The 14,338-nt window shown below is 52.4% G+C and overlaps 1 protein-coding gene across 2 annotated transcripts in view; it reads right to left on the reverse strand.

The window, feature by feature from the left end:
- PCSK6 (proprotein convertase subtilisin/kexin type 6) overlaps positions 1–14,105 on the reverse strand; it is a 181,846-nt gene extending 167,741 nt beyond the window's left edge. For both annotated transcript variants that reach the window (XM_046008470.1, XM_046008469.1), the window contains exon 1: positions 13,809–14,105. In XM_046008470.1, the coding sequence (XP_045864426.1) occupies positions 13,809–14,090 (282 nt within the window). In that variant the 5' untranslated portion in view covers positions 14,091–14,105. The remainder of the gene's footprint in view (positions 1–13,808) is intronic.
- Between the last annotated feature and the right edge of the window lie 233 nt (positions 14,106–14,338).

Here is a 14,338-nt window from a genome sequence, read left to right on the forward strand (position 1 = left end):
CACGCTGGCTATTGTCCCTTCTCTGCGTCCCCCTGTGCCCTTCCAACAAGCCCACTCCGACTGCTTCCTGAGCAGCTGGCCAGTGGGCGGAGCCAGAGGGAGCCTGCCTCTGCTAGTCTGTTTTCTCCCTTGGCGCCTTTGGCTCAAGGTGGGGAGCGGCTCCCCGACTGCTGCCGGTCTCCAGGTGTCTCCACACCTTTTGTTGGTTCCCCGGTCCCCATTCACACCTGGATAATGAGCTCCCCATGAGTGTCTATACCTAAGCCAACAAGGTGAGCTGTTTTCCAACAGGATGCAAATGGAATGGCCTCTGTCAGGATCCACCTGTAAAAAAAAACACCACTCCTTGTTTCTCTCTCTGTAAAAAAAATCCGGTGTGCCCTGCGAGGTGTGGCTCAAAGCCTTCCCTGAAGGTTCCAGGTGAAAAGCAGCTCTCCTCTCCGCAATCATCCTAAAGCACCTGGCTCCCGGCTCTTCATTAATTTCACTGTCCCTCACTAAAGTGCCTGTCTGTTGTAGGTCAGGACCCTGTCCAAACAAATTATAATCACGGAATTCTACCGAGTGGCGAGCCCAAAGCCTTGCCAAACAAATGAAACTTCAGGTTCTACTTCAGAAAACAAGCGAGTAAAACCCTCTGAACAGTGTTTGAGGAGAAGTGACAGATGGGAGAATGCAATGTCTTTACAAACAAGAGACCAATACTCACACTACAGGGACAGCACCTACAAATCATTAAGATAAAAGAAAAATAACCCAGTTGAAAAATGGGCAAAGAATGTAAATAAGCAATTCAGAGGAGAATTAAAATGACTAATAACTTTATGAAAAGGCATTTCCCTTTAACAGGAATTGGAAGAAAAGCGAATTAAAACCACCACAAGATCTCATTTTCACCTGGAGGACCTGGCAAATACTACAATGGATCATCTCCACCCAAGATGGGTGAGGAACCCTTCCTGCCCTGCTGGGGGCAGGGTTGGTTGGTACCGCACCCCTGGAGAGGCACCTGCCAATGTCTAATACCACAACACATGCATGTGGACGTTGCTCAGCAGTTCCCCAATCTCCGGAGCCAGACCATCTTGGCTCAAATCCTGACTCTGACACTTCATCCTGTGCAACCATGAATGAGTTACTTGACTTCTCTGTGCCTTAGTTTCTTCATCTGTAAGACTGGGGATAATAACAGCACCTATTTGGAGGCTTTCTGAGAAGATTAAATGAGTCAATACGGGGAAAATACTTGGAAAATTACCTGGCACATAACAAGAGCCAGATAGGCGTCTGTGATCATTACTTATTGTTGTAACTATTATTGGTTTTGTTATTATATACCGTACAGAAATTCTCATATGTGGGCACAGAAAGGCACGAATAAGGGTGGTCACTACAATGTTGTTTATAATACCAAAAAAAAACCCCAAACAAAAAAAACTGGAGGCAAATCAGTGAACATTAATGGTTAATGATGCAACAAAATGTCACAGCAGTAAAATAGCTTAAAATGATTTTAAAATAACGGAGTAGATCTCTATGTACTAGAGTGAAAAGCTTTCCAGGATATATGGTTAGAACGAAGAAAATCTAGGTGCAGAAAAACATGTTTAGCATGAGCCCATGAATATAAAACAATAAAGCCTTCACATATGTGTGTGTTTCTGAAACAGACACTCCTAGGCAAAAGCCTGGTGGCATCTGGGGGAAGAAGGGAACTGGAGGTGGGTGCCGGGGAATAAGATTTTGGATTTTTGCTCTTCATACATCTGCACTGTTTGACTCTTTTATGATTCCCACGTGACTTTATAAAACAAGAAAAAAAAAATGCCCAATAAAATCCTTGTGAGTTGAACAAATGGTACTAAGTCCTGGACCTTCCCCAAGGCCAGCGAGGTGGGATGGGGAGACGCGGGGAAATGGGACCAGCCACGGCGCCCAGGGGTGCCAGACATGTCAGCAGGGGACGAGGCGGAGGCGGTACTCCTTCTGTCTCCCTGCATGGTGCTCACATTCCAGACCAGACTCCCCAGTGAGCTGCAAAGAATCCACTGACCTAAAATGTCAGGGGAAAGATGAAGTAAGTACAGACCAGCCATTAAATGATGCGCTGAGCAGCCATTAAAAATGACATCATTGAGGGCGCCTGGGTGGCTCAGTCAGTTAAGTGTCTGACTTTGGCTTGGGTCATGATCCTAGGGTCCTGGGATCGAGCCCAGAGTCTGGCTCCCTGCTCAGCGCTAAGTCTGCTTATTCCTCTGCCCCTCAGTCCTGGTCATGCTCGCTCGTTCTCTCTCTCTCTCAAATAAATAAATAAAATCTTAAAAAGAAAAATACCATAGAGTAAGTAGTTCTAGGCTTGAGAGGTGCAAGGCACCCAACAGTACACTCCTGTTTACAGAAGATGTTCGTGGGTGTATGCGTGTGTGCACATACACACACACATAGCTGCACACTCCTATACACATACACGCGTGCACACACACGGTCACGCACGTGCACACACACACGCATACATGCAGTTTAAAAACCAAAAGTAATGAAAGGACATAGTCCAAAACATTAATGGTGGTTATTATTCGGGGGAGGATTATAAATGATTTGGGAGGGTTTTCTTTTTCTTTTTCATGTTTTCCAAATATTCTACATATGTGGATTCCCCTTACATACTAGCAAGAAAATGTAAGGAATGACACAATTTTATAACTGGGCTGTGCCACCCTCTGTATATCCTTGGCCCTCACTAAGCCCCTTCTCCCCTTGTGGGATTCCAGCTTTCTAATCAGAGGTCTGGTTGCACAGTGTTCCCCGCCTCGTCCCGGGGTGGGAAACACAGGGGTCTCTAGCAGGGTGGGAGGAGGGTGTCCAAGGACAGCTCCCTGCCCTTGAGACTCCCGGAGTCAAAAAGGCTGCGGGCAGCCTTCCCTCCTGCAAAGATAAACCTTTGAAGTGAAGCCCCGGGCCAGAGATCCGATGAGAAGGGAGGGTCCTTCTGGATGGGACTGCAGCAGACACCTCCCCAGGGTGCCCCTCCTGGCTCAGCCCTCCATCTGACTGGGCTTACGAGCTGGACAGCCCCACCTCAAGCTCCACGCCCGCACTGGCGCCGCCGGCTCTCTGCAGGCTTTCCTAACACAGACAGGGGTACTGACTGTGAGTAAGGCCTGTAGTCCAAGTGGTCCAAGTTGAAAGCCTTGTTCTGAAATTTACTAGAGCTGTGGTAAGTCACTCAAGCAGCTCGGAGCTCCCGTGGGCTCATGTGGGTCAGTCCCCGGGCACTGGGCTGATGATCAGAGCGCTGCTTCCTCATCGGTAGGGTCCGCAATGGGGGGTTGGCCAGTGGTGGTCGTGCTGCGGGTACTGGAAGGCAGTGATTCAGTTATACCCCTTCTAACGAAACAGTCACCAGGTGTATCTGGGAGGTGGTGTGGGGGGCAGTGAGTGGGACAAGGGCAGATATGAACAAAGACAAGGACCACGAGACGCTCCCAGGCCGAGTCTGTGCATGCAGTGGGTGGCAGAGGTCCAGCTGAGACCCTCTGCGGAGGCTAGAACACTGTGCGTGGGTCTGGGAGGCAGCAGACAGGTCAGGAAACACCACTCCAACTAATTCTGAAGAACGACGTTTTCCAGGTGAACCATGCAGGGAGTGGGCACCCAGGTTAGAACGACTGCAACAAACAGCAGGTGCAAAAGAAAGAACAAAGTATAGGGAACGTTTCCAGAATGGCAAAGGAGTGGCTGGAACACTTGGCAAAAGGGAAGGGTCCTGGGTTGAGGCCAGAGTGGACAGGGCCATGGCCCGTGGATGTGTCCCAGTTCCCAGCTTGGGGGACAGAGAATGAGAAAAAGGCGAGCCTTCTCCTAGGCAGGGGGAACTGCGGGCCCTTCCCTGACAGGAGGGTTAACCCCGCCTGACCCTCTGTCCAGATTGTGCGCCCTGGATAGCCTGAGAAGATCACTGGTGTGACCCCCCCATACCCCCCACAATGGGCAAGAAGGAGGTTCTGGTTGAATGACCACAGTAGATCCTCTCTGAGTGGTGTGGACACAAGTTTCTGAAATAAAGGGGAGAGTGCCTGGAAATCAAGGGCCCTTCCAGACGCCCCCTTACCCCCACCACCGTGGGACACAGATTTATCCATCCCTGTGGCAAATGCAGTCCTGCTCGTCACCCAGAGCTGCAGGAGCCTGGTCCAGTTGGGCTGTTTCTTCCCACCGAGAGGTCAGAGTTGCCCAACAAGGACTCTGTAAGTGACTGGTGTCAGCCAGTGACAGCAGTTCATAGGCCCCAAGGAAGGGTAGGAAGCTGAAGCTGCAAGCAGGTCAAATGCCACTGTGGGGTGCCACCCGTCGGGCCAGAGGCTGCTGGGCCCTGCAGAGGGCATGGCTGGTTTGCACCCAAGCAACCAAAGGAGAGACAATGAGACTGTTTCTTCTTCTCAGCAGTGGTACCGTCTTGACACTAAGGGCATTGATGGGCTGGTTACCATGGGAACCTGAGCTGCCGAGCCCATCCCAGGGAGCCTGAGGCTCCCTTCCAACAGCTGATGGCTATTCAGGCCTGTTCTTTGCCGCCGGACAGAGGGCCTTGTGCCTGCTGCCGGGTCTTCCAGACCCGCCAACAGCAGAGGCACAAGGACCTCGGGGAGATCTGGGATTTGATGAGATGGCAGGACCCATCGGGCCGTGGTGGGTTCTGGGCCATTGGGGGCCTGGCTCCCCGTGTCGCTGACCTGACCTAGAAGCAAACCAGAGCATCACATGGAGAGGGTCGTCCCCAGGCATGAACGCAAGTACAAACCCGGGAGAAGCCAGTCTGCTGGGTGACCCCAAAAAGAAAGGGATTAAAATTTAAAAAGCATGTGTGGTGATGGCTCAGCCAGCCAGAGTGGAGACGTGGGAGGCGACCTTGCTCCTTCCCCAGTGCTCACCACCTCCGCCATGTCTCTTATCTCTGAGGGGCCAGCACCAGTGAGAGCACAGAGCAAATTCTGAGTAAATGAGTGTGTGTCCTCTGATCATCCTGGAGTGACCCTTCCGCCACCAGAGAAATGGCAGGACTGGAACTGATCTTTGAGAACAGCCTGGAGGACTGACGGTGGATTGACTCGGCCGGGAAGCCCAGAGCTCGGGGCAGAAAGAGACAAACCAGCAGGCAACGTCGGGGCAACAGGCTGGGGCAATCGGGCAGGGGTGTCGATGGCCGGCAAGGACAAGGGGCTAATCATGGGGTAGGAAAGGCATCCTAGGTAGAAAGAACCAGAATGAAGCAGGAGCACGAAGTGGTTCGGCGGAGTTGGAGCTGGGGGCAGGGCGGAAAGAGGCCTGCAGCAGGACAGCCCGTGCTGGGCAACCTCAGCAAGAAGGCAGGGGGCCCTGATAGCCGTCCAGGGGACCCAGGAGACAGACGAGGTTCAGACCAGACGGGAGGTATGGAGGAGGTGGCGAGGGGAGGCGGGGGTGGGGGAGGCTGAGGTGACTTCTGGGCCTCGAGCACAGGCACCGGGATAGATGGTCCTTTCAGCAGAGAGAGACCGCACAGCAAGGATAAGGTCTGCAGCCGGGGGCGACCAGTCCAGTTGCTAACATGCAGAGTCTGAGCAAGGGAGGGTAGCATCCATCCTCAGAGGAATGCAGGGATTGGGGCATTTTCTTCTTTTCCTCCAAAATGGAGAGGTGTAAGTTTCATTTTCTTTTTAAAATTTTTTTATATATGTGATAGAGAGACAGGGAGAAAGCATAAGTGGTGGGAGGGGCAAAGGAAGAGAGGGAGAGAGAAGCAGACTTCCCTGCTGAGCAGGGAGCCCAATGCAGGACTCAATCCCACGACCCCAGGATCATGACCTGAGCTGAAGGCAGATGCTTAACTGACTGAGTCACCCAGCTGCCTGGAGAGATGGAACGAGAAGACGGCACCAGTTAAACTGTTAGAACAATGAAGATGGGCAGCAGTGTGTGTGTGTGTGTGTGTGTGTGTGTGTGTGTGTGTGTGTGAGAGAGCCAGGTGGAAAGAAGGAGAAACTGGCTAGTGGGGTCCACATAGGTTCTTTCTCAACAGCAGCAGACTGCTGAAAGGCTTTCTGGCATGGTGGCTTACGCTTACCCGAGAAACAGGGATGAGGGCCATCTGCCAAAAGTAAAGACAGTGGAAGGCGGGTCAGAGGGGATGGGTTCGCGCCCTTGCCTGTCAGTCACTGGTTTGTATGGGCCCAAGTCAGAACCTAACCAGACCTGAGCTCTCCTCGTGGTTCAACAGGCCCGATGACCCCACTCTGCGGGGTTGGTGTGACGCTCCACGAGCGAGAACACCTAACACAAGAAATGCTGGCTTGGGGACAAGCACGTGCCAGGGCTTCTGGTCAATGCCAAGGCCAAGCCACAGTCCAAGAGCCAGAAGGGGGAGAGAGAGGGGGAGAAAGAGAGAGAGAAAGAGGCAGTCATGATAACTATGACTGAGAAGCTGTCCACGTGCCAGGCCCTGGGAGAAGGACAGGGAGACACGTCAGCTACCTGCCCTGGGCTGTGGAAGATCAGAGGAACTACACTTTAGGGGCAAAATCTACACTGAGGCTCCGAGACCCAAAAGAGCCCAGGATGTTCCCCAGTGTGTGGAGAGTCCTCTGTGGCCCTTTTGCCACCTAGAGCCCAAGGCGAGGCAGAGACTTCAGTCAGGCTCTTCTCAGATGGGGCTCTCTCCCCCAACGTACAGCTCTGTCTCTCACGTGAGTCCTTGGCTTCTGCCTGGAGAAACCCAAACTCTTCCAGCGGACCAGAGAGCTGAGCCACCCCCTCTGGCCTGACTGAGTCTCCTCCTTGCCACCTGGCTCCACGCACAGTCACTCAGCTTCCAGAACCCCAGCCCCGGTGGCTTATGACAGCAGGCCCCTCAACTAAAGCCCAGTCCCCTTAAAACTGTCATCGTCTGAAGAAAGATGTCCAATGCCAGCGTGGGACACCACGAGATTCACAGTCCCAATCTCGTCTGTACTCCCCAGCTCCCGCCCAGAACCTCTCCCTCTCTACTCCACCACACAGCTCCTGGCTCCGAGAGTACATGCAAGGCAACCTCACACCGAAAATCAAAACCAGATAACTAGGTCACAGGTGACTGCTATTCTGGGCCTCCCCTCGTCCACCTCAAGCTCCTGACACTCGGCTCGGAAGAATCCTGCCCGGTGATTTTCACACCTGGCTTCTGCTTGGTTTTTGTTTTGTTGTTTTTTCATCGTAAGAACAAGCTGTCTGCGGCATGACAACGTTCCTCTGCTGACAAGTGAATTACTCAGGCCCACCTGAAATTCTGGGCCAGGTATGTCCCACTCAGTAGCTATTTTAAGCAAAACTATTCAAGGCAAGTTCAAAATCATTTCAGGCTCTTAGATCTTTCAGGGGCCCTGGCAGCCAGCCTGCCTTTTTATGTTCAGACTCAGAAGCAACAAATTAGCTCAACACCCCGGGCAAAGCAAAAATGCAAGGGAAACGACGGTGTCACAGTGCCACTTTTGAGATAAACATCACTTCCGAAAGCTACAGATGCTGAGATGTCGTGATTTGGTTTGTGAGGACGTCTTGCTGGACAAGAAGTGGACAGCTTGTCTCTTCTTGGAGGCATCAGTGTCAAAGGCTATGACGTGCGCAGGTTGCAGTGAGGGCCACGTGCGCCCCAAGATGCTTTGCAGGAGAAAGAAGCCTGGTGGGCCACCACGGTTCCAGCGCTCTGGGTCCGGCTCTGTCCAAACAGCCCTGTGATCCGAGCCAGGCCTTCTGGTTCCCCAGGTCATGAATTGCTTGATAAGAAGACAGCCCCAGCTCCGGAGGTCTAAAGCAGGGCTTCTGAGCCAGGCCCACAGGCACCTCTGCGCCCACAGACAGGCTTTACGCAATCCAGGAATGCCATGACGGGTACGTATGATGTGCATTTTTCTTTTCTTTTCTTCCCCTTGCATGTGTCACATGTACCTACATATACGTGTACGTATGTGTATGTGTACATATGTGTGTGCATACATACACGCATATCTGCATACATATGTCCATATCACTCTATAATGTATATACATATGTACACATCACTAATATATATACATATGTACATATCACTCTATAATATATATACATATGTACATAGCACTCTATAATGTATATACATAGGTACATATCTCTCTATAATGTATATACATATGTACATATCACTTTCAGATAGAAAGAAAAGCACCAAATGCTTAGACACAATTATGTATATAATTTGTATGTTACATACACAGACATAAGTACCCATATATGTATATTAAGACTTACAATGCTGCAGATCAAGTTTCTTCCTTCCTTTCCCAGTTCCCTTCCCAGCCCTCCTTTCTTAGAGGCTACCACTAACCTGAATTTGATGTGGATGCTTCCTACATGCGTAAGCATTCATAAATAATACAGAATTATTTGGTCGGTTATTTATTTATTTTTTAAATTTAACTTTATTTTTTCAGTGTTCTAAGATTCATTGTTGATGCACCACACCCAGTGCTCCATGCAATATGTGTCCTCCTTAATACCCACCACCAGGCTCACCCAACCCTCCATCCTCCTCCCCTCTAAAACCCTCAGTTTGTCTCTCAGAGTCCACAGTCTCTCATGGTTCGTCTCCCCCTCCAAATTCCCCCAACTCCCTTCTCCTCTCCATCTCCCCATGCCCTCCATGTTATTTGTTATGCTCCACAAATAAGTGAAACCATATGATAACCAACTCTCTCTGCTTGACTGATTTCACTCAGCATAATCTCTTCCAGTCCTGTCCATGTTGATGCAAAAGTTAGGTATTCATCCTTTCTGATGGCTGAGTAATATTCCATTGTATATATGGACCACATCTTCCTCATCCATTCGTCTGTTGAAGGGCATCTTGGCTCTTTCCACAGTTTGGCGACTATGGCCATTGCTGCTATGAACATTGGGGTACAGATGGCCCTTCTTTTCACTATATCTGTATCTTCGGGGTAAATACCCAGTAGTGCAATTGCAGGGTCATAGGGAAGCTCTATTTTTAATTTCTTAAGGAATCTCCACACTGTTTTCCAAAGTGGCTGCACCAACTTGCATTCCCACCACTTAGTGCATTTTGTAGTTTCCATAAATACCCCACACCATGCATCTGCGACGTGCCTTTCCACTCGCTATCATTTTTGCAATTTATCTATGTAGACACGTATCCGGTATACACCTTTCCGACTATGGCACGGCATTCCATCATGGGACTGTTTTGATTTCGTTCTCCATTCTTATATTGATGGATATTCAGGCTGCATTTCCCTTCATTTAAAAAGTGCCTCTGGGACAGCACTCTGCAGGGCTCCTTGCATCCTCGCGCGAGCTCGTCTCTCTAGCGGAAGCCCAGAGGTGGCCCCGCGGATAGAATTCTACCTCACTGCCAGGTGCCCCCCTGCGCTCTGAGGCGGTTCTCCCGATATCCACTTCCACCAGCCCCAGCCAGAAGCTCCGTGGGCTCCACGTCCTCACCAGCGCTAGATACGAACACCTCTCCGCATCTGCCAATCTGATGGCATGAAGCAGTCTCCCTCCTTACTGCCCCACATTGTTCTTCCCATCCCTCCGGGGAGGCTGAGTGGCTTTTCTCCAGTTTACTGGCCACTTGACTTCCCTCTCCCGGTTTCTGCTCCCCACCCCCCCCACCCCCAACTGAAAGGCTACTACTAACCTGAACTTGAGGTGGGTGCTTCAGACAGGGCATTGAACTCCCTATGCATATACTTCTCCATTTTTCTACCTGGCATTTCTCTTTTACTTATTGATTTGATTGCTTTTTATTTTATTTGAGAGAGAGAGCACAAGCCAGGATGGGGGTGGGATAGAGGGGCGGAGGGACAGGGAGAAGCAGACGCCCACCTGTTCAGGGAGCCTGAGGTGGGACTGGAGCCAGATTCGGGACTCGATCCCAGGACCCTGGGATCATGACCTGAGCCGAAGGCAGATGCTAACTGACAGCCACCCAGGTACCCTGATATATAGCTTTTAAAATAATCTATGCACTAACTTGTGTGTCATAAGCCATAAATACTTTTTCTAGTCTATTACATGCTTTTATCCTGTTATGATGTATTATACAGAACTCTTCATGGCTCAATCTCTTCCTTTATTTGTTCTTTCCGTGTTTTGTTTAAGAAATCCTTTCCTGCCCCAAAGTCATAAAGGTATTCCACTGTAGTTATTTCTAGCTGGCATTTAATGTTGGGTAGTGTGAGGTGAGGTCAGGATCTGATTATTTTCCCGATTCAATTCTCTCGGTGCCGTTGACTGAAATGCCTACCCTTCCCCATCCATCTGTAACAGTTCTGCCCGCACGTACAAGCTCCCACACCTGCCTGGGTTTGAGGAGATTCATCATATTGCAAGGAACATCCTCAGGGCCAAAGTCCAACTCTCATGATCACCCCAGCTTCATGGGAAGTTTTGTTCTCTGGCAGAATACACTCCCCTCCCTTTCCTCCTTTCTCAGAGTTGTCCCAGGGATTCTGGGAACTTACTCTTCCGTGTGAAGAGATACATTTGTATGATTTCATATCCCATAGAAAACCCTGTTGGCACATCAACTAAATTACACTGAATTTAGAGATTAATGGGGGGGGGGGCATGTGATAATCAGTCCTCCCGTCCATGAACATAGCTTATCCCTCCATTATTCATTATTCAGACCACTTCTTCAGTACATCATTCAAATATTTTAAAATCTTTTGGTAAGTTTCACATTTTTTCAAAAATGTATTCCTAGGTTTCTAACGGCTTTTATGCTAAGTGTATTATCATTTCTTTTCTCTTCTCGAATGCTGCTCTCAGATAGGTTGCTACTGTTATCAAGCATCCTGCTGAATTCTCTGACTACTTATAATAGTCTCTAGGTTCTCTCGGATTATCCACATAGTTATGCCATCTATCAGTAAACGACATTTGACTCTTCCAAACTTTCCTTCCTTTCCTATTGTGGTACATTACCTAGGACCTCAAGCATCATAATGAATAAAGAAGTAAAACAGAGGTGAGTTTGTCTGGTTCCTGACAATGCATTTTTCAAAGGAGAAGATCCAGAGCCACGATCGATCTGAAAGGCTTCCATGTTCAAGAAAGGTGAATAACCTTTCACCTGAATAACCGTCTCAATTACCTTTGCACCATGTAAAATAACATGGAATCGGGTTATTCGTTGCACAAGAGGGGGTAAAACATTCAAGTCAGAAGTTAGAGCTTCGCAAAGGCCCAGGAGAAAAGCAGGGCTGTGAGTCAGGGCAGGTACCGGGCATAACACTAATTGCCCATTAAGGGTTTGGGGAAAGAGTCACACAAAGGACACTTAGACCAGAGAATGTAGCAGGAGACAAAGAGCAGGGAGCATAATTGTCAGAGGCGACACACAATGTGTAGACACAAACAGCTTCCATGCCTTGCTTCCCCTCAGTTTGCTTATCCATAAATCAAAGCTAATAATATCTACATCTTATTTATGAGTCACAAATTCTCCTGGCTGAAAAAGGCAAATAAGGTTTTTAAAGAGTTCTTATTGAGTAGGTAGAGGGTGGAATGCTCCAGGCCTTTTCCACATTAGTAGTTCACTTGGGGGAGGGAGAAAGAAAAGCTGGTTTGCGAATAAAGAGTATTAGGCTCTCCTTGAGTAATCTCTCTCTCTCTCTCCTCCTCTCACTCACAAGTCTCGGAGACAGCCCAGATCCTGAACCAACAAATCCCCTCCCCCTCCGTTTGCAAAGGTCTCCATAGTGGCATCCCCACCCCTGTCCCCCCGCCTCCCAGGCTGAGTTGACCAGGCTATGTGCGGTCCACCCTGCAGCTGCCCTGGACAGAGCTGGCCAGACGTGGGGAGACTCCCCCAGAATGTCCCAGATCGGGGCAGGTACACACCTGAAGGAACCTCCCCCACAGGCAAAATGAGAATAGCAGACTTTGCATATGAAATTCAACTCGGGCGGCTCTGACAGAAGTCTTTTCAAAGCCCTGGCATTTCTGATGCTGGTGGACAGGAACCGTGAGGGGGAATCTATGGCATGTGTGCCTCTCGTGGAAACATCTGGGAGTCTTACAGCTCAACTTCAGTCCCTCCTTTAATCACAGGAGCCAGAAACCCAGGCCCTTTGTAATTTGCCATGCAGCTAAAGAGTCACTTTTAGCTGAAGACAAATTACCAGGCCACCTGGGCTGAGCAGTGAGGTGTAGCAGGAGCCGGCAGGGGGGCGGGGGGTGGTGCTTAGCCATGAATGGGGATGGAAGCCTGAGGACCACTTTCCTCAGTCTGGAACATCACCCAGGGAGATTTCGGAACCAGGGGGAGAAACGAAGCCAGTGCTGCCCAAAGGCAAAAACTCTAATCACAGGACGTTTGCAGAACCTGAGCAGTGCATACAGATGGACAGATCTAGCTACACAAAAGACAGGACGGCATTCTCCCAGACACACTCGGACCTACCACGTGAAGTACAGAGCAAGCAGCAGAAATCTACTTTTCCAGAAAGCCACACATCTCACATTAGCAGCATCTGTGTGAGACTTAGGATGCAGAAGAAATGTCATTTACATTAGGGCCACACCACACTTTGCTGGCTTCTGTCACGGATAATGATGAAACTAAATTTAACACTGCCTGGCACTACAGCTTGAGTTATGAGCTGGTGCTTCCCTGTCGTTTCGCTTGATCCTCTGAGCGTATAGTATGTAGGAGATTGGTTAACTACGCTGAAAGGTCCCCTGGCGGGACAGCACGCTTCAGTCCCCTGCAGCCCCTCCACCAGCCGTAAACCAACCCCTTGCCCCACGGTCACTCTGTGGGGTTGGGGCAGGGGAAAGGGATCTGCCTCAGGGTTCCTTTGGAGTTATGCCACCTTCCTGCCCAGGGCTTGTCCTCTCTTGCTAACCCAGTCATAGCGACAGCCCAGGTCGTGGGAGGACTCTGGGCTCTCTGACCAGGGTCAAGCCCTGGCCTGGGGTTTTGCTGCCAGCCAACAGTGGATCTTCCCCAAAACTGTGGCGGGTACACACTGACACCGCCCCTACAGATGAAGAAGATGGGGAAGTGACTTGCCTAAGGTCATACAGCTAGTTTGTAGAGAGCTACCATCTGAACAGCCACAGAAGCCTATAAACAAAGCAAATTCCAGGAGCCAGGAGGGGTTTTCAGCGCAGGAGCCCCTGCCTCCAGCCCCCTGAGAGGCTGCAGAATCCTAAGCCGCTGGCAAAGCCAACGACGGATGCTTCCAGATTCCAGCACCTTAGCCGCCCACCCTCCCCTCCGCGATCCGCGGAGCCCACGACCCCGAGACTCTGGGCCATGCGCCTGTCACCGCCGAGTCCCGGCGGGACGCACTGGCGCCCGCTCAGGGTCCGCAGCCGCGCGAAGCCCGTCGAGACCCGCGGGCCTGGCGCAGCGGAGCTGGGGCTCCGAGGCCAAGAAGAGCTTGCGGGCAGAGCGCGGCGCCCGAAACCAGCTCCCTCTCCCGCCACGCCTGGCAGGTGCCCGCGCCGGGCAGCTCGGCCCTCCGAACTGCCCCTCCGGGCGCGCCAGGCCTGCGTGGGCGCCCCCGCAAACCCCGCGGGCCACCCGGTGGGCCCCGCGGGGCGTCCCGGGCGCCGCGTCCCCAGGCGACTCCACGCAGTGCGCCCCGGCCGCCCCCCGACCGCGCGGGCCGAGCCGTTCGGGACCCCTGTCCGCGCGCGGCCGCGAGCCGGAAGGAGGCGCCCCCTCGCGCCGTGCCCACCGGCGGCCAGGAAAGTTTTGGGCGCTCGGGGCCGGCCGCACTCACCTGGCCCAAGTTGAGGTAGCCGTGCTCCGCGGCCACGCGGTCCGCCTCGGCCGGGCCGCCCAGCACTTGCACTGCCCAGTGGTTGGTGTAGACGGGGCGCGGCGGCGGCGGCGCGGAGCAGGCGGCGGGCAGCGCGAGCAGCAGCAGCCAGCGCCAGGGGCGCGGCGCGAGCGACCGGAGCCCGGGCCCGCCGGCGCCCCCCGCGTCCGCGTCCTCGGCGGTGGCGGCGGCGACCCGGGGCGGCGGCCGGGGCCCGGGCGCAGGCGGCGCGCGCGGAGGCATGGCAGCGGCAGGCTCGCGCGGCGCCCGAGCGGCGAGTGCGCCGGGGGGTGGGGTGCCGCCTTTTAAAGCCGCTCCGCGGCGGGGAAGCGCCGCCGCCGCCGCTGCGGGCGGGAGCGAGGGAGGAGGAGGCGGCCGCGGCGCGTTCCCGCCCGCGCGGCCGGGTGGCGCCCCTGGGCCCGCGCTCGTGCGGCCCGCACCGGGACGGGCGCAAGCCGCGGGCCGGGCGGCGCGGGAGGCCCGGAACGCCC

The sequence above is a fragment of the Meles meles genome, chromosome 6, assembly GCF_922984935.1.
Source record: "Meles meles chromosome 6, mMelMel3.1 paternal haplotype, whole genome shotgun sequence".
In the NCBI taxonomy this organism is placed as follows: domain Eukaryota; kingdom Metazoa; phylum Chordata; class Mammalia; order Carnivora; family Mustelidae; genus Meles; species Meles meles.